At 52.2% G+C, this 23,723-nt stretch overlaps 1 protein-coding gene and 1 long non-coding RNA gene across 2 annotated transcripts; one reads left to right on the forward strand and one right to left on the reverse strand.

Annotated features, from left to right (window-relative positions):
• The first annotated feature begins 5,668 nt into the window (after window positions 1-5,668).
• SH2D6 (SH2 domain containing 6) lies at window positions 5,669-13,073 on the forward strand. Its single transcript, XM_039852763.1, has 13 exons — window positions 5,669-5,678; window positions 6,073-6,107; window positions 6,460-6,530; window positions 6,620-6,752; window positions 7,292-7,392; window positions 9,368-9,428; window positions 9,785-9,863; window positions 10,055-10,085; window positions 10,205-10,229; window positions 10,664-10,719; window positions 10,995-11,078; window positions 11,252-11,410; window positions 12,078-13,073. Exons 5-13 carry the CDS (start codon window positions 7,345-7,347, stop codon window positions 12,192-12,194), a joined length of 660 nt encoding a protein of 219 aa, XP_039708697.1. The 5' UTR covers window positions 5,669-5,678; window positions 6,073-6,107; window positions 6,460-6,530; window positions 6,620-6,752; window positions 7,292-7,344; the 3' UTR covers window positions 12,195-13,073.
• A 5,430-nt stretch (window positions 13,074-18,503) lies between these two features.
• Window positions 18,504-23,517, reverse strand: LOC120594600 (uncharacterized). The gene is made up of 2 exons (XR_005650642.1): window positions 23,326-23,517; window positions 18,504-18,664 (listed from the first exon to the last, which is right to left on the reverse strand). It is a non-coding gene; the product is annotated as an uncharacterized LOC120594600 (long non-coding RNA).
• Between the last annotated feature and the right edge of the window lie 206 nt (window positions 23,518-23,723).

Below are 23,723 nucleotides of genomic sequence, written 5' to 3' on the forward strand. Positions count from 1 at the left end.
AAAAAAAAAAAAAAAAAAAAAAAAGCTTCGTACTCATTATACACACATTTACATGGCTTTGGAAGGTCTCAGTGCACAGATGAGGGCTGGGGAAGATCTGCCACATGACAGGATCGAGGTCTGTTGGGGCCTCCAGGGCCCTGGGTCTCCAGCAGGAAGCACCTTTCTCCCCAGTTGACTCTGAAACTTCTGGCCTGGATTTTTGGGAACATTTCCAGGATCACCAACTGGGATACCTCCTAGGCTCTCTTCTGGGTAGAATCTGAGTAGTGAGCTAATGAATCAAATTTAAAGACAACTAAAGAAGCTATGTTTATCTGCATAACTGAGGTGGAGGGGAGAGGGCTGGGGTCTGGGGGAAGGAAAGTGTGCTTATACCACCTTGTGAAGAAGGCATTGCCAGTTGCAGAAACAAGGAGAATGGATTTGGGAAGTGGGGATGGCGTACATATAAAAGAATCTTTTTTTTCCTTTTTTCCTGTTTTGCTATACATTAAGAGCACCCTCCCTTATTGTATTCTCTAAAGACTGAGTAAAGATCTAAATTTCTTCCGATTGAAATTTCCTTAAGGCAATAGGGTACATACAAGAGTAGGCCTCCTGGGGCTCCAATCATGTTGGAACCACAGAGAGAACGTGAGTGTGAGTGAGTCCATGGGAAAAAATGGAGGAACTGCAGCAGGAGAAGTGAGTAGGGGCCTGATCTACCCACTTAGGGGCCAGTAAGAAGCATTTGGTCTCCATTTAAGGGGCCATGAGCTGTCACTCAAGGGATTTAGGCAGAGCTGTGACAGGACACAATGTTCTGTGAGCAAAGATTCCAGAATAGGGAAGGGCAGGGCATGTGGGACAAAGGCACACCACCCTGCAGGGACACAGGGAAGCAGGGTGGTGCCGGTTCGTGCTCTTTACCCGAGAAGCCAGAGAAAGCCAACCTCAACTTTCAGTCCCAACCCTAAAGAAAAGCTAGTGCGCTGCTTTCCAGAAAAACAGAGTTTTGTATCCACTTTCAGGGGAGATAGAGGGAGGGCCTGTCACAAACCTCTGAAGCTGTCGTAATAAATGATTATGTACCAAGGAGGAATGTACTAGAGACCGTACTTAGGATGCTTGTCGGCCTCTGTTCGTCAGCCCTCCGTTACACATCACAGCTGCCGCTAGAGTAAGCTGAGACAACAGACATGGGAGGGCAGCAGGCTGAGCAGGAAGAGGGGGCACTGCCAGCTCATGCAAAACCAGCCCCGACCTTCCCCTTCGTTCATCCGCCTGGGAGGGCCCCTTTTCTCCCTCTTGCTGGCCACCTTGCTTCAAGATTATCCCCGCCATTAACTAACCCAACCAGAGACGGAGTTCAATGGGACCTTGGCCACTTGCTTGGGTTTCATTCTCCCTGACTCCTCACAGGGCCTCATTCTCAACTCCCAGCCTCCCTTCTCTAACGCCTCATGTTCAGGCCTGTCCCATGCCACCTGCTTGGCCGTAACTTCATGTTCAGAAAGTTCTCCCTTCCCTCTTTCTACTCGACCCCTTCCTCTTGCCCCTATGCATTCTCATTCCCTGGGAGAAGAATCCTTGTATTCTCAGTACCTTTCGCCCTACTTCCATAGCTAAGGGAAACCTGGCTGTCTGGTGGTGGCCCCACACCCCAGGTCCTCCCCTAGGTCTCAGCTCCCACTGACGGGGCCCCACCTGCCCCGAAGGCATCCTTCTCCCAGTGCTTCCTCGTGTCTGAAATCCAGGTCACCCCTCCCTCCTTCCCTTCCTTCCTCTTTTTCTCTGTATTGACTGATGTTTTAAATTAAAAAATAGTTAATGTTTGTCATTAAAAAAAAGTCTCCACAGTCTAGAAATATAACGCTATGACATTTCTACCTGATCTCGCCTTCCCAGGAGATGAGCACACCTGGCTTCGTGCTTTAGGCTTCTTGGTGTCCACGTGGTAATCCCAGTGATGCTGCACTTTCATCTCTAAATTCGAACTCTTAACTGAAAATAAGAGAAGCCAACCTAGCTAGTTTAGGCTATTAAAAGAATTCTGTAGTTCACAGCATCTCCAGGAGGGCCAGAGAACCAGCCAGGAACAATGTCCCAAAGGTCACAGCCAAGCTGCCCTAGTGGAGGCACCTCTGAGCCCAGACACCACCTTCTGCCAACACTGCTGTCCCAGGCCTCTGGAAACAGGGTATAGATGTCACCCCTTTCCAGGGTGGATTCCTCTTGGTGCCTGCTTCGGATACGAAGTCTAGCATGGGGGCATCTGACTGGCAGAAAGCTTACACCCAGCTGCAAGGCAGGCTGGGACGGCCTCATCTAGCTTCTGTGAATGGAAGCAAGATTCATAAGACGGAAAACGCCCCAAATGTAGGAAGCGCTCAACAACCGGAAAGAATGGCTGACGTCCCCTTCAGTTCTCTAGGAATCTAGCTACCTTCATCTCTGCAGCTCCTGCTCTACATGCCACACTCTCCCAACTCTGAGACCTCTGGCCATAGCCTGCTTACCTGTCCTCCTTCACGTCCTCAGAAACCACCCCCTCCAGTACTTCCTATTGTGCTCACACCAGGGATCCCGACTAGTCTTTCCCACCTTCTCTACTGACAATTACGTCAGCTGTAGCATCACCACCTCAGGAAGAACTGACATTTATTGTGCACGTACTGTGTTTCACGTTTGGTCATCTCATTCCACCTTCAAACCCACCTCCCATGTCCCCACCAGGGTAATTCTCTTATTAATATCCCCACTTACGTGAGAGGAAAAGGGAACCTAGAGGAACTGAATGTCTCCTCGGGTTGGCCCTCTCCATCACTCATGGCGGCCCCTTGAGAGCAGGGTCCGTCATGTTCCTTCTCTGCTGGGGATCCCCGTGTTCCCCACGAGCTAAAAGCTGTATGTGATTCTAAAAGTGTCCTAGGAGTCACATCTCAGACCCCTACAGAACAGCGCTTTTCAAACTCAACTGATCATAAGATTGATCTAAGGTGCTTGTTAAAAATAATATAGATTCCCAATTCTCCCCTGGAGCATCCAGTTCTCAAGCTCTCGGGAAGGTCAAGAATCTAAGACTTTTAACAAGCCCTCCGGTGATTCTCAAGATCAAGCAAATGGAGGAAATACTACTCTAGAGAGCTGTTTGTTTCCTTAGGGTGAACTTAGACTACTCTGGGCCTGTAAATTATGGCCTGCTGTCCTTAGAGATCAGCATCTGAGATCTGAAAAATGTGCGGAATCACTTGGTGCTTTTGAAGAACGGTAAAACAGGCACTCATGTGCTGCCAGACAATGGGGCACTGAAACCTTCAAAACACGTTTCCAGCAATTCCCCTTCTAGGAATTCATCCCGAGGTAATAGCGATGGTTCTGCACTAAGTAATCTTGTGCCAAAGATGGAGAATGAGGATGTCCAAATCTGCCTGTGCAATTAGAAAGAAGCAAGGTCCTGCAGGCCCGGCTGGGGCGAGACAAAGCCATGACGCAGGCTTCCTTTCTTTCCCATCTCCCAGATCTGTCCAGGCCAGAGACCTACAGAGGCGACACGAATTACATCCTTTGCCTAGGGCCCTTTTACTCAACCAGGCCCTGGCATTTGCCTATGCAAAGCCCTGAACAGAGGGAGGGTGTGGCTGAGGCAAGGGCAGTAGAGACTGGGAAACACACTCAGTTTGGGATGTGCAGTGGGGTGATATGTAAAGCCTCCTGCTGATTTTGGCCTGCTGAATCTGGTCCCATAGGAGGTCCCCTGGGTGAGAGAAGTGCTCCCCCCGCACACACCTTATGGTCCAAAAGTGGAACAAAGTTCAGCTGGGGAGTAAGGTCAGGGAGGAGACCCCGTCCCTGCCTCCAGGCCCGAACTGTTTGTTTTTGTTTTCTGTTTTTCCCACTGCACCAAATGGACTCCCTGTTAAGCCATCCCAAGGACTGTTCATAGCTTCTTAAGTGTCCCTTTAGCCTGCAGATCCCAAGAATCATCCGGTCTTCCTCTCTGAAGGCTGTGGCCAGCTCCAACCCTAGTGGTCTCTTCCCAGGACCTCCGGCACCAGGGCCTCCAAAGATGCAAGCCCATGGCCTTCATTTCTTCCTTATGCCAACAGCCAGGAACTCACCAAAATAATAAACACAGGAAAGTTACAGTGCCCCAGAAAGTTCTTACATTCATGATCCTGGTCTATGTTTCCTCATTCCTTGGTTTAAATAGAGTTAGACACCAGGCTCCGGCCCTGCTTTTTACCCCAACCCTTCTCAGAAGTCAAAGTTCCAAAATTCACTCAGGTGCTAGAGCACCTAAAAGTCATGGGCAAACCTTGGGCTGAATCTCACCTTCAACATTTACTAATTGTATGACCTTGGGAAAGTCGCTCGACTCCTCAGAGTCTCAGTGCTATGGATTCAATTGTATCTCCATGAAATCGATATGTTGGAGCCCTAACCGCCCATATCACCGTATTTGTAGATAGACTCTTTAGGGAGGTAATTAAGGTTAAACGAAGTCATAGGATGAGGCCCCGATTCTATAAGACTGGTGTCCTTATAAGAGGTAGTGACACCAGAGATCTCTCTCTTCACCTATGCACAGAGGAAAAGCCATGTGGGGACACAGCAAAAAGTTGTCTGCAAGCCAAAAAGAGAGCTCTCACCAGAAACCAACCCAGATGGCACCTTAATCTCAGACTTCTAGCCTTGAGAACAGTGAAAAATAAATTTCTGTTTTTTAAACCACCCAGTCTTGTGGTATTTCGTGATGGGAGCCAGAGTTGATTCATACACTCAGTTTCCTCATCTGAAAAGCAGGGATAAAACTAGTCCTTTGCATTATGCAGCTATTGTGAGAATCTATTGAAGAAGTACATATGTAATGTCTGCCTGTTTAGTTTTCCTACAGCATCTTTAGCACCTGGAACAGTGCCTGGTTTATTGTAGAAGTTCAGTAAATACCTACCGAATTAACAAATACATCCATCAAAAAAGGAAGCTGTCAAACTAAATACAAGTGCCTATCTCTGAGCTTTTCACTAACCTCCATTTCCTTAGTCGTTGACCACCGGTCACCAGCAAATGACAGCAGGGATAAAGGGTTTAAGAAAAGTGTCTGCAAGGACAGTTTCCTATTTTTAATTAGATCTACCCATTAAAGTCATGTCTTTTATGAATTGAGAAAGAGCTTGGTCCGGTTGATCCGGAGGCAAGTTTTAGCCTCTGGCAGGAGAGGACATTGATCAGAGAGCTGAAGGAGGCCTATGAACCTTTGTCCAGCTTTGCAAGCCTGGGCTTGGAGGGGAGAGAGCTCTTCCTCCAGAGGGCTTGGAGGGGCTGGAGACCATAACCATGGAAGGCATTGTGAGGGAAGCTGGGGCTGAGTCCTGGGCGTGGCATGGGGGAAGTTGGTCTGGGGTTGGAGGCCACAGTAGGCCCACCTTTCAGGTGCTTGTGAGATGCAAATGATGGGAACAATAGGGCCCCTGTCCCCAGGCCCTTTGTAGCAGAGGCTCGACTCCAGGGAGGGATAGCTCCTTCACCTTGGCCATGGTGAGACTTGGTTCTGGGGCCACCCCAAGTGCACAGACCTGCCTACCCCTGGGGGCCCAGGATTACAGAGAGGGAGAGGCATCCAGCTGCACTGACTACCCCCTTATGCCCCTCCCTGTCTCTTTCCAGGACAAGCTCCAGGAGAGCAAACCCAGGTGAGTACTCAGCTTCTCTCTTTCCTTCTGCCTTCCTCTCTTGTCTCCACCTGTGCCACCCCACTCCTGGGCGCAGCCATCCTTGGAGCTGTGCTGACTGTGCCTGGGCCCCGTCCGCACACCTAGTAAGACCATTCGTGTACCTCCGCCCTCTGTGAGCACTAGGGCTCCCCCACTACTGCTTCCCTGGGGCACCAACTCATCTAGCTGTGACCCATGGGCACTAGCTCTGCCCCCAGAGTCTTCCTCTTGCTGCCCTGACCCAGGGTGCTGACACAACTCCAGGGGGCTCCCTTCACATTGTCATGGATGTGAACGTCCTGGAGTTGTGCAGTGTCTGGCTGACACAAACTCAAGGGCCCCCCGAGCAGACTTGACTAGAGTCTGATTACAGGTTGGGTCCACCCCTTCCACCCCTCAGATGCGCAGGTAAGTGATACAGTAGGCAAGAGGGGCCCCTGAAAGTTGAGTCTCCCATCAGTGGCTCTAGAACCTCCTGCCCATCATAGCCCAGCACTGCTAAGTCACTGGGGCTTAGCTCTTCCACCTGTCTGGTTCAGAATTAGGGGTACACGAGGGTGGGGGACTGGCATAGGTGCAACAGGCAGCTAGCTGGGAGGCACCCTTGTTTTCAAAATGCCTATGTCATTGGCCTTGCCGCAGTGTCGGAAAGGCCCATCGTGAATGGTTCTTTTGAGCTGAACTCAATGAGTAACTCATTGTGCTAGAGAGGGGGTGGGCTGGGAAGAGACGAGGCCAGTCTCATCAGTCTCCTGTCCAGACTCCCCAGTTTGGAGAACAGATGCCCCCCACCCATCTCCTCTGCCTGCTCCAGGGACCTGGAGACACAGGGTAAGTCCAGGAGCTGAGCCTGGGGTGGGGACAGCGGGAGGCAGATGCCACCACCCGTCCTGCACCTCTTCCATCCTCCCTGTGCTCAGCACCCCTTCCCAGAGGTCCAGGAGGAGGAGGAGGAAGAAGAAGATAAATACGAGTTGCCCCCCTGTGAGACTCTGCCCCTCAATCGAGCCCCTGCCCCCCTTCCTGGCACAGAGGAGGACTCTTTGTACCTGGGTGAGGGCTGGGAAGCGGAGGCAGAAAGGTCGGGTGGTCGGACAAGGGAGGAGGGTGCAGGCCTGGCTTTTTCTTCATCTGTGCTGGGCAGCCGGGGAAGGCCTCAGCTGGCAGTCGCTGGTGCCTTTTGGCTGAGCAGAGAGGGAGAGAGAGAGAGAGAGAGAGAGAGGAAAGGAAGGAGGTGGGAAGGAGAGAGGAGTCTGGAGGGGCAGTGTAACCAAGGCAACAGTGGGAAAGAAGGAGGCCCAACCTGGTCACTGGGGCCTGGCGTCCCCTCTCTGCTATCCCAGCACGTCTCAGAGCGAGGGTAGGGGTGCCAGAAGAGCCCGCTGGCATCCCACCCCCACGACTCCCCAGGCTGGGGCAGATGGGGGCAGGGAGGCTGGCCGCCTCCAGTTGCCATGGAGACGGGGCTGTCAGGAAACCAGTTGAGCTGGGAGTGGAAGGAGAAAGAAATAGAGGCTAGGTGGGGGCGGGAGGAAAATGGGAACCTAAGTGAGATGAACCCAGTGACTCACAAACCTTGGGGTCTTTCCCAGATCGCTCTGCCCCCCTGGGTGCGTCTAAGTCACTACTGCAGCCCCGGTCCGAGATGGTGAACAGCATCCCGGCAAGCCCCACCCCAGGCTACCATTTCCCAGTGAGTAAATCTAAGAGGCATCTCATTTGCACTCCCCACATCTGCACTCAAGAGGCCCCTGAAAAATTAGATGCAATAGAAACCAGAGTCCTGTGAACATTCGCTCCTCCCACCTGTCTGGCCTGGTCCTTTCACCCTCCAGGTCAGTATCACCCAAGATTCACCCTTCCAGCCTGAGCTGGGAAGGTGAAGGGAAGGAAAACCAAACTAGCTTGGTGGCCCCTCTCGGGACCCTGAGGACGAGGCCCCCTCCTTGCCTAGAGAGTGAAGAAATCCCTCCGCTCAGGGGCCAGCTCTCATTCCAGCCAAGACCCTGCTATAGGCTTTGAAAGCTACCACTTTCATCATATACTTTATTGGAATAAAAAGAAGAACAAGGAGAGATTCGCAACAAAGAGCGAGCCACGGAAGCGAAGCAGAGGGAAGAGTCGCCTCCTTTACACTTTAACTCTTGTGTTGCAGTGTTTTTTGAAGCTGCACAGATATACATTGCCCTACCATCCTTGCCCTCCCAATGACTCAGTTTCCCTTCCGTACCCTGACCCTACCCAGTTCTTCCTCACCACCCCTTGTGCCCACAGCTGAAGGCAGCACTTAGCTTGCAGGGGGCCGTGAAGCAGAGCCGGCCCTCTGGGAGGCGAGGTAATGGGGACATCTTCTCTGTCCAGGGCCCTCCCACTTCCCTGCCCTGAGAAGCGGGATCTGGTCCCACAGGGTACAGCTGAGCTGCCTTACATCAGCTCCCTGCCAAGCCTGGTTACTGTACTCCCCTAGCTGTTCCTCAGTTTTACCTGTGGACCCCCCACTAAGGCAGGCAGTTGAGGAGGAGGCCGAGGCCCCAGACATGAAATGCTTTGCCTGAAATCACACCAAAGCAGAGTTCACCATGGTCTCTGGGTCAGGGGAAGAGGTCTGAGGTTAGCGTGCTTTGCCCAGAAGGCCCTCACCAATGAGACACATCTGGGTGTTATCCTCCATTAAAGGAGCCCCTTTGGCCACTAGTCTCTGATTTCTTCCATGTCATTACTGCCACCACTTTCCAGAGACTGTCCCCCATGGTAAGTGCCTGAAGGCCTGTGACCCCAGAACCCTGGATGTCAGACCAGGGAGGAACCCCAGCCAGCTCGTTTTTGTCTGAAAGTGGCCCCAGGAGCAGCAGCCTCCTCCTGCCCAAAGTCAGACAGCTAACTGGAGACACATTTATTTTTACATGCTCAGTGGTTGGTAAACCTTCATGACCTTGAGGGTAGTTTTGGAACAGCCCAAAGTCATTTGGAGCCAAGCCTAGCAAATCAGTCGGGAGGTCAAGTCAGGTAACACCCTGGGGTTGTGAGGTAAGGCAACACCGTTGAAAGCGGCTTTCTACCAGGGCCTCAGAGCTGCTCCAAGGATACTCTCAGAGAAGTTCCAAGGAGGGAACTTCACTCTTCCAGCCTAAGTTTCACTCAGTTCCTTTCTCCCTGTGCTCATGTCTGGTGGGCCTCTCCTTTTCCTTCCAGAGCCGACTGCACCAGCCCAAGTGGTGAGCAGCCTCACAATCCCCCCTCACACTCTATGGTTCTGACTAGGAAGTTGGCAGGGTTGGGGTGGGGGGCTTGCGAGGGCCAGGAAATGTCCCGGAAACTGAGAAAAAAGGCCCAGAGCCGAGTCCCTCCTTGTCTGTCACAGGTCCCAGGCAGGGTAAACTCAGTTGTCCTTAGGGTGCCACCCAGGGCTACTGAGAAGGGCCTTGCCCAGAGCTCCTGCTGGACACCCACGTTCTCTGAGAGCTGGGGCCTGTGGGCACCTCTGAAGGGGAAGGTGTTCTTGGGGTGCCCCCTTCTCAGCAACGGAGCAATTTTAACCCTCCAGCTGGCTCCCAGAAGAGGTCCACCTTGTGAGGAGGTGTGAGGTGTCAACAGCCCTCAGTGATGGCTCTCCCCTCCCTCTCACTCACTTGTCAAACCCTTGGTCCTACACACCCTCCCTACCTTAGGTACCAAGTTCTCCAAAGAAACCTGATGAGGACATCTACCTGGAGTGTGAGCCCAGTCCAGGTGAACATCTCCCTCTGCCCCAGATCCATCCCATCCCAAGGCCTTCGGCATGACCCACTCTCCTGGCTCCATCTTCGCACCGTGTCTTCTCTCACCACCTCCACCCACACAAATTTGCCTTCAAACGCACACTTCTACCTTTGGTCCATTGACCCCCACTGTGCCAATGAAGGAGGGGACCTCTTAGAACAAGGGCTGTGTGGGGCTTCCCAGCTGTTGCGGCCTGGTTGGAAGGACTCCCAGAAAGCCCAGGCCGCAGAGAAGCAGCAAGCTCTGCTGCTGTCCTTGGCCACTCCCTGGCCTGTGTGGGTGTCCTTGCCTGCTTCCCTGCCCAGCCCAGCCTGCCCCTGTTTCAGTCCCTGCCTTGCCTCAGACTCTGAACTCCCAAGTCCTGATGCCCCCAGTCCCTCTGCCAAGGACATCAGCAGTGCCCAGGTGAGTGCCCTACCCCACACATGGGTGTGTGTGTGTGTGTGTGTGTGTGTGTGTGTGTGTGTGTGTGTAAGAGAGAAAGAGAGAGAGATGTGTGCACTCAGGCTTACCCAGCCCCTGGGACCTCTGGGTTCACTGGGCCTTTCTTTTGAGGGAATTAGACCCTGAGCCATTCCCCAATTTGTTCCCCACAGGCCCACCACAGCCCCCCAGGAACCTCGGAATGTAAGAGGCTGGTGGTGAGGGGGAAAGTGAGCTGGGTGGGAGGGAAGGAGGCTCAGGGTGTGGCTTCGGGCCCGGGGAAGCAGGCCTAGTCTCTTCTGACCAGACCTCCTGTGTCCCAGGGAGCAGCGAATGTCACCTCTAAAGGTGAGTACAAGCATCTTCAGCACGAACCAGGGCAGTCTTACCAGGGTCCACCCCAGCCACAGCCCTGCAGGCCACAGACTCCCTCCCAACCTCTCATGCCCTACTTTGCTGAGGGGGTGCCTGTAGTTATGCCTCCAGTTGAGAGCAGGCCTGAGGGGACCCTCTTGGGCATTTTCCAGGGTCTGCACTGAAGTGGGAAGCTCCTAGGTTATACCTCACAATCACCCCTCATTTGGAGGTCACGTGTGGCCTAGCTGGTGGGTCCTAGCAGGCCCAAGACCAAGAGAGGAGGGGTGAAGCACCAGGTGCTCTGCTTTCAATGTACGGCCTGTGCACGCACCGCCCCCAACTTCCCCCACCCCTGCAGCTGGGCCCCAGTCCTCCTTGTGTATTCCCTTCCCATGCCCAGCTCTATAATCTGCTTCTTCCAGCAGGAGGGAGAGCCTCTCTTTCCTCTGTAGCCCCCATTGGGAGCAACTCAGCTGCTGAGGTAAGGAAGGGCCGAGAGAGGGCTGGGGGCAGAGGCCTGTGGGGAAGCCTCTTGGGCTGGTGTCCACCATTGCAAGGAGTATGCATAAAATGTGTGTGGCACCGTGCTGGGCACCAGTCACAGACACTTCTTTGTTCTGCTTGTACAGATTCGGTCTGGGGAAGGCAACTGTGAACACCAATAACCTTACCCTGGGTTCTCTGTTCCCCACCCCCTACCCAGTGCCCCAGCACACACATCTCTAAGCACCTGTGTGTGTGTGTGTGTACATACAGGACAGCAGCCTGCTAGGTCAGCCGTGGTACTCAGAGAACTGTGACCGTCATGCTGTTGAGAGTGCCCTGCTTGGATGCCAAAAGGTGGGCAACCACAGAGCCTCTAGGTCTTCTTAGAAACCCTTCTGCTCATGGGCTGTGGCTGGCTGAGCAGGCAGGGGTAGCAGGGCAAGGGGCGGGGAGCATCTGGCTATCGAGGGTCAGGGCTGTGGGAGGACAATTTGAAGATGAGGCTGATGGATGGGTCTCCACTACAGGATGGGGCCTACACCGTGCGCCCCAGCTCAGGACCTCGTGGCTCCCAGCCCTTCACCCTGGCAGTGCTTCTCCACGGCCGGGTCTTCAACATTCCCATCCGCCAGCTGGATGGTGGGCGCCTCTATGCCCTAGGCCGGGAGGGCAGGAACCACGAGGAGGTGGGTGCTGGAGGAGGTAGGGGACTAAGGGTAACAAAGACAGCGGAGAAGTACCCGGGGCCCAGCCAGGAGTATTTGCCTAGGGAAAAACTGTGCTTGCTTTGACAGCACATATACTAAAATTACATAGGGAAAATCCCACATTCCATAGTCTTCTGGAGTGGGTGGAAATGATAGCGGACAGAGACCTGAGTCCCTTCCCAGAGGTCTACCTTTCTCTGGGAGAGGCACTTCCTCCTGCATGGCTCATTCCTCACGGCACCTAGGTGTACGTGTAATGAACCAGTGAAAGGAGGGCAGGGCCCCAATAGTCCAGACTCCTGTCTGTGCCAGGACTCAACATGCTCCCAGCACATGCTGGCCTGCAGACCAGAGATGGTCACCCATACTGGAGGACAGGGGCAGAGGCACATCCCCAGAGTTTTTTCCATCTGGCCTTGGAAAGATGAGTCTGGCCAACAACATGCCCACGGGTGGAATGGCAGGAAAGGTGCACAAGGCCTGGAATTGGGGAGCAAAATGGCAATGGAGCCTCATGGGACAAACAGGGAGGAAAATATTTACAAAAATAGCAACGAGCCCCTCATCAGATGCCTGCAGTTCCCTTAGGAAGTTTCTCTCCGCATGAGGCTCCAGGGACTCATAGATGTCCTGCCTCTCTGCCCAGCGTTTCTCTTCCGTGGCTGCCATGGTCCAGCACTACATGCAGCAACCCTTGACTCTTGTGGACAGACACAATGGCAGCCGGCAATTAACCTGTCTGCTCTTCCCCACCAAGCCTTGACACCCCGGTGGATTTCCACACCCGCCTCTGGCCCCATCAGTTGCTTCTTGCCCCATCCACCTTGGACGGTCTCGTTTCCTCTCCCAGGACTCCACCCCTCCACACCCTCCCCATCCCTTGCCCAAGTCCCTGCAGGCCTAGATGAGAGGCTTAGGGAAAGAACGGTTGCCCAGAGACAGAAAGGGTCCCCAAGACCCCATCCCATGCTCACCTAGAACCTGGCCCTACACTCCCTGAGGTATCTCCAAGGCTGGGAAGCGAGGGCCCCCCACTCCCAGCCCCAGGAATGGCTGTGTCCACTGTTACTAGGGCCTCCCAGGCTGCTCTGGATGAAGGCCTCCTCCAGGAAGCTGAGCCTCTCAGGGACAGCATGGGCTCTGCTGGGTCACAAAGAGAATCTTCTCACATTCTCTAGGGGGTGAACACAGAGCTGGCATTTGGGAGAGACTTGGCTACCCAGCAGGTAGTTTGCTTTCAATAAATATTTGTTGAATAAATTCTTGAATTTGCTGAGTGAAGCATAGGTGTTAACTGTGAGGCTCCAAGGTTCTCAAGTGTCCCGGGGCACAGACTAAGCCTGAGGGCGATAAGAGCCCTAGTGGCCAGGCCAGGGTAGAAAGGGCCAGCGCCATTTCCGCCAGTGACTGGGGCTTTTGCCCTTAGGTGGTCTGTGCTGAGGAGGAGGGAGGCCAGCCCCAGGGTCGCTGGTTTTCGTTTTGCTTTGTTGGGATGGGGGCGGGGAAAGAGGGAAGGTCAGTACTGTCTCTGCCATCCGTTCCTGATGAGAATGGATTTAAGTACTTGTCCACGACCTGTTGACCGCACAGTGTCCCCCCCACCCCCGACCCCCTCGGGAGGGAGGCGCCTGACTTTGCTCACTTGGTGCCTCCCAGCTAGCTGCCTGTTGCACCTATGCCAGTCCCCCACCCTCGTGTACCCCTAATTCTGAACAAGACAGGTGGTCTAGAGCAGGGGAGACAGGCGGGTCCCAGGAAACTAGTGGATACTGGGCGCACCAGAGCTGGAAGGAAAACTCAGCTTGGGCGCTCCAGAGGATGAAAATCGGTCGGGGCGCGACGCCTGCAGGGCACCGCCCGCGAGGCCCAGCGGGTGGCAGGGCTCAGGGCCCCAGACCCGAGGCGGGGCGTCCAGGCCGGCACGGCGCCCAGAACATCCGGCGCCGGAAGCGCCATGTGACCGTGACTCCGCAGAAACAAAGGGCGGCTCTGCGGCCGCCTAGGGCTCTGGCTGGCACCGAGAGCTCACACCCCCTACTCGCGCCGGCCCCTGGCTCTGCCTCCTTCAGGAGTCCGTGCTCTGGCCGGGCGGAGGTAGCGGGTCACACCCAGGCCGGGAGCGCGGGAGCCCCAGGGAGACGGGGAGGAAACGGCCCGAGGACCCTGCGGAATACAAGTGCGAGGCAGGGGGTCGGGGGTTGATCTCCGGTCTAGGGGTTGAAGGTTGCTTCCTTCGCTGCTGCTGCTCTGGCAAATTACCCTCCCTGAATCTTGATTTCTGTTACAAGATGAAGATGATCGTTCCTACGCAGTTTTCCGAGAGTCAGGAGCCTTAAGTGAGGCTTTACGCCTCAAGCGGCCGGGCTGTTCAGGGCCTGACGCGTTGTACTCCAGCTCTTTTCTTCCAAATAATAAGTATGCATTGGGGTCAATGAACTGCCACTTTCAAGTCACGGCAGGGCTTGAAAGGGAGGGGAGCAGGAAGGGGAGCAGGATGGGGCAGCTGGCACAGGGTTGAATGAGGGTTGGCCTTGCTGTGTGTGTGTATTTGTGGAGGGAATTAGCAGCGAGGGACTGTAGCAGAGATGGGGTGGGCGATAGGGGGAGACCCCAAGATAGCCTCCCTCAGCTCTGTTAGCCTGCTCTAGCTCCCTCAGGCCCTTGGATGGGAGTGGCCTTTCTCTACACTTTTCCCAGCCTGACCTGGGTGGAGAGGCCCGCAAAAGGACTGTTGGCTTTGTCCCATCTGGGGGACTAACTTCAAGGAACTGGCCTCTATTCCTTCCCTCCCTGGGAAAAAAAAAGAGAAAGCAGTTGGGGCAGTAGGGGAGAACCTGTAATAAGGGACCGTGAATGCCGAAAAGAGCATGATCTGGAGAGGGACTCAGCCTGCAGTTCAGCTGTCCCCTTTTCCGGGAAGCTTCCCCAGCCTGGGCTCAGGCACTTAAGGCACCCCTTAGCAATGGACTTTCACTCCCAGGAAGGACCAACTGTTCCTACTGCCCAGAGCCTGGAATATAGTGGGTGCCAAGTATTTGTTGAGTTATCGAATGAGTCAAGTCCACCCTGGACAGGCTGATAATTCCTTGATCAGGGCTTCCTTTGTAAGAGATAAGTCCAAGCCAGTGCTGTCCTATAGAAGTTTCTGTGATGATAGGAACATTCTATACCCACATTGCCCAGTACAGTAGCCACTAGCCACAAGAGGTTATCAAGCACTTGAAATGTGACTAGTGTGACTAAGGAACTGAATTTTTAATAATAATTTATTTTAGTTAATTAAAATAACCATATATAGTTCATGCGATCCTATTATTTCAAGTCTCTTGCCTTACCAAGTGTGAGGGGCAGTGGTGAGAGAGAAAGCTGGAGAAGTTGTGGGGGGTGGGTTGGTCTGGAGGAGCCCAGGAGGCCACCATAATGAGCATGGGAAAAGGAGGGCTTTTGAGGATCTGAGCAGGGGTGGCTGCAGGAGGAATGGTATTTTAGGAGGATTACTCTAGCTGTGCAGTGCTGAATAGGCTGAGGGCAGCTAGAGGCAGGGAGACCAGTTAGGGGCTGCAGATATTTCTAATTCAGGTGTGAGATGAATCCATTGTTTTTTATTTTATTTTATTTTATTTTATTTATTTATTTTTTATCATGCCAGTGTCCCTCCAAACACCCCATTCCCATTTCCTCTCACCGAGGAGGCAAGATTCTAGAAAGTTCCAGGCAGGGTCGTCAACTGGGGGATCAAGTCTTAGAGAAATGCCATTTGGTGAAGAAGCCCATATGTTACTGAGAGTGATTACCTGTCTCTGTTGTCTAGGAAGGGCCTGTAGGACTCGGGGAGCTGAGGAAGTGTCTAATGGGAAGGGCATGAAAGCCATGGTTACGGCTTTGGACTCTGGTAAGACCACATCTGCTGTGGTCAGAGTGTGCTCTCGGGGCTTGATGCAACCATCTAGCGAGCTTTCAGCTTTGGTTTCTAAAGAGGCCTGACCTTGGGAAACACCTGCACTCTGGAGTCCAAGGGACCCAAGTTTGAATTTGGCTCGATTACTCGCTGCCTGCATGAACTTAACCTCTGTCTCTTCACTTTTAAAATGAGGCTGATAATACCTACTTCTTAGGGTGTTTATAAGAATGAGAAATGATATATATGTTTGAATTATACTTAGCCTAACACAGAGCCTGACATATAGTGAAGCCAAATGATTTGTACCTGATAATAATCCTAACCGTGAAGAGACCCAGCCTGGTTGTGATCCCATCTGCGTGCACCATGTTCGGGGGCTTCTGGTGACTTGGACTTCCCCAACACACACACACACATACACCTGTGACCTTTAGGTATTATAGGTACTGTGATTGTTGTTTGCCCACCTGGCTTTCCCATTCCCCTCCTACCGGTACCACCACCCACTTCCCCCACCATGGGACCAGACGTGTGATTGAGGTCTGGCTAGGACCAAAGCAAGGCCAATCAAAGTCTCCTCTGAGATGGATCTATTGTTGAGAGAGAGAGAGAAGTCCCAGTTTCAAACCTGAATTTGAACTGCAAATGGCCATCTTCCCTGCCACATAGATGGAGCCTGTCTGCAGAAGTCAGGCAAAGATGAGAAAAATAGTCTTGGAGGCATTGGGTCCTGCCCTAAGGTCCTGGCTTTTGCTGTCATGCCCTTCCCAGCTGTGTGAGCTAGAAATTTCTTTTTTGGTTTAAACTAGTGGGAGTATGGCTTCTGATATTTATAAAGAAGACTTCTGCTTGGTACAGGCACTCGTGTCCTTGAAGTTTAGAGTGATTAAAGCACAGAGTTAGCAGTAGAACCAGAAATCAGACTTTCTGGCTGGCTCTAGATCTGCCATAAACTATACCACACACCATAAGTATTTATTGAGTGCATCCTCTGTGCCAGGTACTAAATGAGCATCTCATTCCTTTTTCACACCTACCGATGGGCCCCCTTCCCACCTTCACTCCCACTCTCTAAGGACCCTTGAGTCAGGGGACATAAAAAACAGCCCTTCACCAGGGTAGAGCCCAGCACACTCACTGTCTTCCCAGAATCAATAATCCCAGAATCCTCGTGTCAAGGACACGAGAAGAGCCAGCACCCCACAGTGAGCGACTGTGATCCTGCTGCCTTGATGGCCACAGTGACTGTTTATGGAGATCCTGAGGTCATTTAAAAATCTCATTGGATCTAAATTATGTTCTCTTTTTCTGCTTTGCAAATCTGGTTTAGGAGAGAAAGGAGTGTAGCCAGCAGGGCTTCGGGATCGTAGTTTCCAAATCTCTTCAGAATGACCATGGCCCATCGCGATGATGTCACTGGTCTGACAGAGAAAAATAGAACTTGTAGAGTGAGTTTTTCTGAAGCAAAGGACCATCCTTTAAAGGAAAATCAATTTCTTCCTTCTTTTTTGGTATTATTATACTTTCTTTCAGGTCTTGATTTTGCTAGACTTCATCTTTAAAATGGGGTTGGAGGGCCAGGGTGGTTGGCCCTCAGAGGGCCTTTCCAGCTCCAATACTTCACGGTCCTCAGGACCTGGGGCCTGGGGCCTGGGGCTGCCTGAGATTATTTCTGTCACAGCCTGGCCTGCCTCCCTGACAGTCTCTGTCCCCACCCTGCCAGACTCTCCCTGCTCAGCCCCGCAAGGTTGGCCCTCTCTGCTGAGCTCTGTGTTTTCCCTGGGGAGAAGCAACCCCTTTGCAGTGCACTCTGGATTAAATGATAACCCGGAAGATACAGTTTATAAAGGCAAATGTGGGCTTTGAATAGCCTGGTGTTTGTCGGGAGTTAATGAGTAGATTCCAACCTCACTGCAGGCCTGGAAGTTAGAAGGATAGAGGCCAGAGACCAGGGGCAAAAACCCAAGAACATACACTACCAAGGGGGCTTGGTAGGGAGTGAGTGTCGAAGGTTCTGACCGAAGAATGGTGTCACAGACTTTTAAAACCTGAGCCAAGAGCCATCGGCCATCTTGTCCTGTCTCCTCATATTACAGAGGAGGAAAGTAAGGAAGGCCCAGGGAGGGGAGAGGAGTCTACAATGGAGTGGGGATATGTACATTTTTTTCTCTAGTACCACTTTGGCTGGGGGTCAGGCCTGCAAGTGTAAAGAAATTGAGGGAGACTGGGAAACCAAGTCCAGGAGAGGCCAGCTGCACTTAGTCGTGGGTGACCTGGGCCCCAGGACCCCCACAAGCCCTGTGTCCCCACGCCCCAGCCTGCTCGCTCTGCTCCAGCCCCTTATCAGGTCTCCTTAGTTCGCCACGACCCTCAGCTCAGCTCTCAGGACGTCACGGACAGCGGGCCCAGTGGCCGTGGAGCAGAAGGCCGGCAGAAGAGCACTGGCCAGAGAGTGAGGAGGACTGATGGGCATCCTCCAAGGTGCCTGGAAACTGCACGCGCCCTTGTTGAGAAGCTCTGGGAAGAGGGGAGATGGGGGGAATTGTCACTGAACCTACACTTGGAACAGACTCCTCTACCCCATGCACATACACGTTTGTACTCCAAGGGGATCTAGGGACAGACAGAGTGCCTGGCAGCTCTCATGGATGCGGTCAAACCCCAAACACTGGGGCTGGGCTCTGGCAAAAGCAACAGAACCAGGAGTCCCTCTGTGAACCTCTTGTTACATTCAACCCTGAGATGAATCATTAATAAATCAAATGTGGGATGAAAGGCCACATTGGAAGTCTCCAGGGTACACTTCCTATGCATGTCTGTAGCACCTGCAGCTGTTGGTAGAGGGTCATTTTTTTTTTTTTACTAGTGAGCCTTTTATATACATTCATTGCTTCTAACATGTTTTTACCAATAAAAATGCAACATAACTATTCTTAGAGTGAGTGTAACCACAATACTGTACAGTGCTGGGATCGGGTGGCTGGGCACATTTACCATTAAAACCAGATAACAAAACCCCACAGTGAAAGGAAACCAGCCAGAAGTTAACCCCATGATTTTTATACACACACACACACACACACACACACACACACACACACACACACACACTTAGAATATTTTGCAAACCCCGAGTTGAACAATAACAACAACAAAAAAAGACAAACAGGCTCTATATTAAAAACGTCCGTGTTCTTTTTTGTTACTTCTAAAGCAGCTTGGAAGATCTCGCCACGTGGAGTATACTGTGAACTGACTCCATTAATGTGATCTTGGCAGGATAGCAGCACAGGATTTGATATTCCAAATTCATCACTTCTGACAATGTAAACCTTTCAATGTAAAACAAATAATATTTGTTTTAAAAATCAGAATCGTTCCAAGGTCTGATCGTTCTGTTCCCTGAGGCCCACCGGGGGGTGGGGGGGGCTGGCTTTATGGGGTTTCCTGCTCTCTTGGTGTGGGGCGTAAGTGCCATTGCATTTCAGGAAGAACCTGAAGGGCAGCCATGGAAAAGGGCCCTGTGGAAAGAGAGCAGGAGAGCTCTAGATAGGTCTACAGCAGAGGGTCATTTTTAAAGTGGTAACATCAGGGGCCAGAGAGGAACCAGCCCCAAGGTCCCCAAATGAACCTGGGAGACACCACCAACTTTAGGAAGGCTTCTAGCAAGGCGCCCCTGAGTAGGCTGTGATCTCCCAGGGCCCTCAGTTGTCCCTGCCCTTGATCACACGTGCCGTTCGCTGCCTGGGAAGCTGGAAGCTGGAGCTGGAAATGGAGGGCCTGAGGAGCCCCAGGCTTGACTGCTTCGCCTTGTCACCCTCTTCCTGAGAGCAAGAAGCAAGACCAGGAGGCTCCTGGGATCCTCCTGCCTAATTTCCAGGGCCTGGCAGCCAGCACTGCAGCTGATGCAAGGCTGGGGTGTGTGAGCTCAGCCTTTCTCCAGCACAGAGAGTTTCTTGCACCCCACTGCACCCTAGAAAATACATTTGTTCATTCCCCTTGCCTCAGCCTGCCTAGTTCTCTAGCACTATTCCTTCTGGAAGCAGAACAGGGCCACCTAAATTTCTGAGAGCAGATGCTGCTTGGGGCTGGGGTGGCACTGAGCATTTCTAAATCAACTCTGTCTCCTTACACAGGCAGCCTGTTGGCAGTGCTGAGACTTGGAGCTCTGCCTCCAGGGGACCTGTCCAGTGGAAATAGTTGGCCTGGGCACCCCTCGGCCCTCAGGCTTTGTCCATGCCAGCCCACTTCCTCTTCAGGAAGAAGTCGGATGGCCCTGGAAAGTCTTTTATCCATTAGAAGGGTAGACCTTCCTCCACCTATCGTCACCTCTCACTCTCGATGCCCAGGCCCAAGGTGGGAATGCCAGGGCCCTACCATCTTCTCAAGGACCCTCAAAGTCTCATCAGCTCAGGATGAGGATCCATTCAACTTCTATTTACTAAAATAGATAATAATCACATAACATGGATAACACGTGCTTTCCTGATTAATTTCTGCTTCAGGTGATCCTAGTTACAACACTGTGACGTTGGGAGGCCCTAGATGAAGAAGCTGAGGCCCGGAGTTTAAATGTCAGAACCAGGAGTCATGCTCACATAGTCTTCCCACAGCCTCATGCTGCCTCAGTCCTGTCTCACGGGCAGGCATGGAACAGGAAAGAGGCTTCCAGAGGCAGGCTTGCTTGTCACTGAAGACCCAGTTTAGACAGAGGACCTTTTCTCAGGGAAAAGGGAGAGAAGGTGGAGGAGGATGAGAGAATAGGACTTATGGTTCGGGGTAGAGGCTTGGGGGCCAAGGCTGCCCGGGAAGGCCTGGAGATGTTCTGGGGAACATCGAGATCTGGGGGGAGGTACTCGGAACTCTGGGGTTGCAGCACCCACTTGGTGCCTCAGCTGCTCACTCAGACAAAGGCTCCTTGGTCACATCGACCTTGGGCTAGCACCAACTGGGCTGGGGCTGCCGCCTGGGACTGAGGCAGGCTTCAGGACTGGGCCCTCCAGTTCTGGCCCAGGACCAGTGGCAGTGGCCGATGCTGGCTTCCCTGTTGATACCAAGGTTGAATGAGGCCTTTGTCATCGTCTGCCCCGTTCTAGCTTGAGCCTTCCCTTTTCCCTCAGCCATGCCTGACCCTTTTGGGTGGGCAGGTACACATCTTCATGACCCCTGCCCACCTTCCCAGCTGTTTTTGTTGCTGACGTAAATTCTGAGGTGGTGAGCTCAAGCTGCCAGGCTCACAGGCAGGCGAGGACACAGTGTCCTGTGCTGGAAGCTACAGCTTGTGCCAACTGCAATTGCCCCTTCCTGACATGAGCTCTCAGGCCTGGCAGGAAAGCCTATGGCGGAGCTGGAGACAAGGAGAGAGGCAGGTGTGCCCTTCTCGCTGGAAAGACACAGAGATGAGACATCTAGCTCCAGGGGCCACACAAGGGGCAGCTTGCAGGGCACTGCAAACCTGTTCGTCGATTCTCCTATCTTTTCACCAACCCCTCATGGTCAGAAAAGGGGGATCTAAAGGAGAAAACCCAATGTAAAGCCAGCTCCTGGCTCTGCCCCAACTTTGAACCAATCCCTAAAACCACTAGAATCATTTCTAAGTTTGAAGTATATTTGTTTTTCATTAGATATTACAATCACATGGTATTAAATTTAAAAGGTATGAAAGAGCATAAGACAGAGAAAAACAAATGTCTCTTCTACACCTTTCGTTCAGCTGCCCTGTTCTCCTCCCCAGATAAAAGCAGTGTTACCCGTTTCTTGTATATCTTTCCAGAGAGACGCTAGATTAACCATTAGATTTTTGATTATCAGAACTCATATAGCAAGGTCACATCTTAACTTTTCTGCTTGGGAAGAGGAAGGAGAAACTCCCCAGCTATGAACAGTCCTTGAGAATGGACAGGAAGTGACCAGAGATAAACTTCCCACAGCAGGCCTACGTTCCAGTTCTCTCTCCCCTTCACTACCCCTCTACCTGTGACTTCACTGGGTGCCCAAGGCAGAAGTGAACAAGACAGATGACATTGGCTTCTTTTCTTCTATAGAAAAACTGAGGAGCTAAGATATTAAGGAGACTCAAGGATACATAGGAAGCTGCGGCGCCCTGGTTTTCCCATACCACCACCCCACCTCCCTAATATCTTCTCTTCACTTCTAAATGACCTTAAGTTCTTAAATGTCTCTTGGCCACAACTAGACTACGGACATCTCAAGGACAGGGTCAAGGATACTTCTTCTGATGCCTGCTCTGGGTTGGACTCTGAGCTGGACTCTGTCCAGCCCCTCAGCAGTGGTCAACTAATCAAGAGAGAGAAGCAGAGGTCATGCTGTTCTTCCAGAAGCACCCCAAGGTCCTGAAGTTTGCTAGCTGGACAAACACACATCACTGACCACCGAACTCACTGACCTGCAAGCCTGCCCCTCATTAGTTTTTTTCTTGCACAGTTGGCTCAGTTAATGCCCCTGCTCAGAAGGGCAAGGTTGTGGGTTGGCTCTCCAGGGCAGAATCATTCTTAAGCGAAACATTCTGTTCCTTGCCCGTGAACTGTACAGTGTTGCAAATTACAACTGAATGACAAAAAGAGACCGTCCCTCTGTGAAATGCAGAGTGCACAGTACTCTAGCTTAAGGCAGCGACTTCCTTTGTCATCCTCACCTCCCAATTCCTCCCCACCCCCACCTCTATGATCCTTCGAGTTTCTCTGGGGTAAGCCTTGCTCCATCTTTCCATTCTGTCTTTTATATAAAGGGTCCCTTCAGCAAGGCAGGTCTCTCTCTAAAGGTCATAGAGTGCCTAGAATGATTAGGTTCTCCGAAAATAGGGTAATAAGAAGGGACAGTGGCTTCAGAAGGTATGAGTTGTGCCTGTTCAGTGAGGCAGAAGGAACAAGGGGGAGATGATTTATTTCAGAGAACAGGAAGTATTTGCCATGTTTGGCTTGTGAATTCAGGCTCTGTTCTATGGTGAGTGTTAGGACATCAGTGGGGTGAGGGACCCTGGAAGGGAGGGGCTGCCAGGGAGGCCTGTGGACCAGAGGGGCTGCTGACTTGAGAGGCTTGGAAGGCCGGGCTGCTAGAGGGAGAACAGGTGAAAGTAAGGAGACAGTTAGTGTTCATGAAAATAAAACAAAAACCAAAAGCACTGAGCAAATGTCAGATATCACCATCTATCTCATGTGTTGCTGCCAGGATAAAAGTGATAAAATCCACAAAAGGCCCTAGCAGGAGTACAATGAAGCTTAGCTGCTCCCACTCCAGCAGCTCCGAGGCTGCGCACATAACAGTCTGATAACAAGTGAAGAAACTGCTAAGAGAGACCATTCTCAAATTCCAGGCAAAGGATCACTCTGAGCTGGGGGGAAGGCAGGAGGATAGAAAGGAGGGAATGCATTAGGGGCACACAGTTCCACGAGCCTAGGCCTTCCCAAGGAGAACTAACCCTCAGCCCAGGCAAGCAAAACTTTGTCCCTAGAAGCCAGTCAGGGCTCTCATGCTGTCCTAAGAGTCCCCACCAACTCAGCTCCTGGGGCTGCTCTTGGCTCATGACTCCAGTTCTTACACTCGTTCTGCTTGTCTGACCCCTCTTACCCTGGGAATCTGGCACAGACCTTAACAATATCTCTTCATTGCCTTCTATTGCCCTTGACCTTGTCCCATCATCCCATCACCACCATTAGGCACCACTTTAGATGTTTGTAAGGGATGCCCATGCTGACGGCCAGCCTGTTCCAGCTGGAGTTTCATTCTGCCTGATCTGTGTGACAGGTTGTACACCCACTGTCATCTCACAGCCAGCTACAATGGATGAGTGTGAAAGCCATTACCAGCAGCGGTGACTATGCCATGGTGACTAACTGGTACCTGTGCCAAGGGAGAGGCAGGAATTGAAAATCATCCCCAGGTTTAAAGCCTGGGATGTGGAAAAAGGATGAAGTCAATTTGGAACAGTGAGCTTTAGGGCTAGCATTGTTTAGACAGCAAAGTGGAACTTTACCTCAGGGAAGTGGAAGTGTGGGACTGGGGTTATGAGAGATGAAGCAAGAGTGAAGGAGTTAGAGACACTCATGTAGGTGTAATCGCTGAATCTGCAGAGAGAGAAAAGAACAGAACATTGAGGATTAGACATTTGAGAACATCTCTGTCAACCCAGGAAGACAAAATAAATTCTTAGGAGAGGGTCATTCTGACCAGATTCTCAGACTGTGTTTTCTCTCAGGTCCTAAATGGCTTCTACCCAGGCCCTATCACGTGGGGGACTACAGGGACGCGGGCAGGAGGACAAATGAGCCTGGGCCTCTTTTACAACAGGTACTCAAGTCAGGGTTTCTCCCTGGCCTTCTCTTTCGGTGTCGTCTTGGAGACGTCCCCAGTGTCCCTCGGCCTGCACCAGCT

This window comes from Pteropus medius, unplaced genomic scaffold (genome assembly GCF_902729225.1).
Source record: "Pteropus medius unplaced genomic scaffold, Ma_sr-lr_union100, whole genome shotgun sequence".
Classification (NCBI taxonomy): domain Eukaryota; kingdom Metazoa; phylum Chordata; class Mammalia; order Chiroptera; family Pteropodidae; genus Pteropus; species Pteropus medius.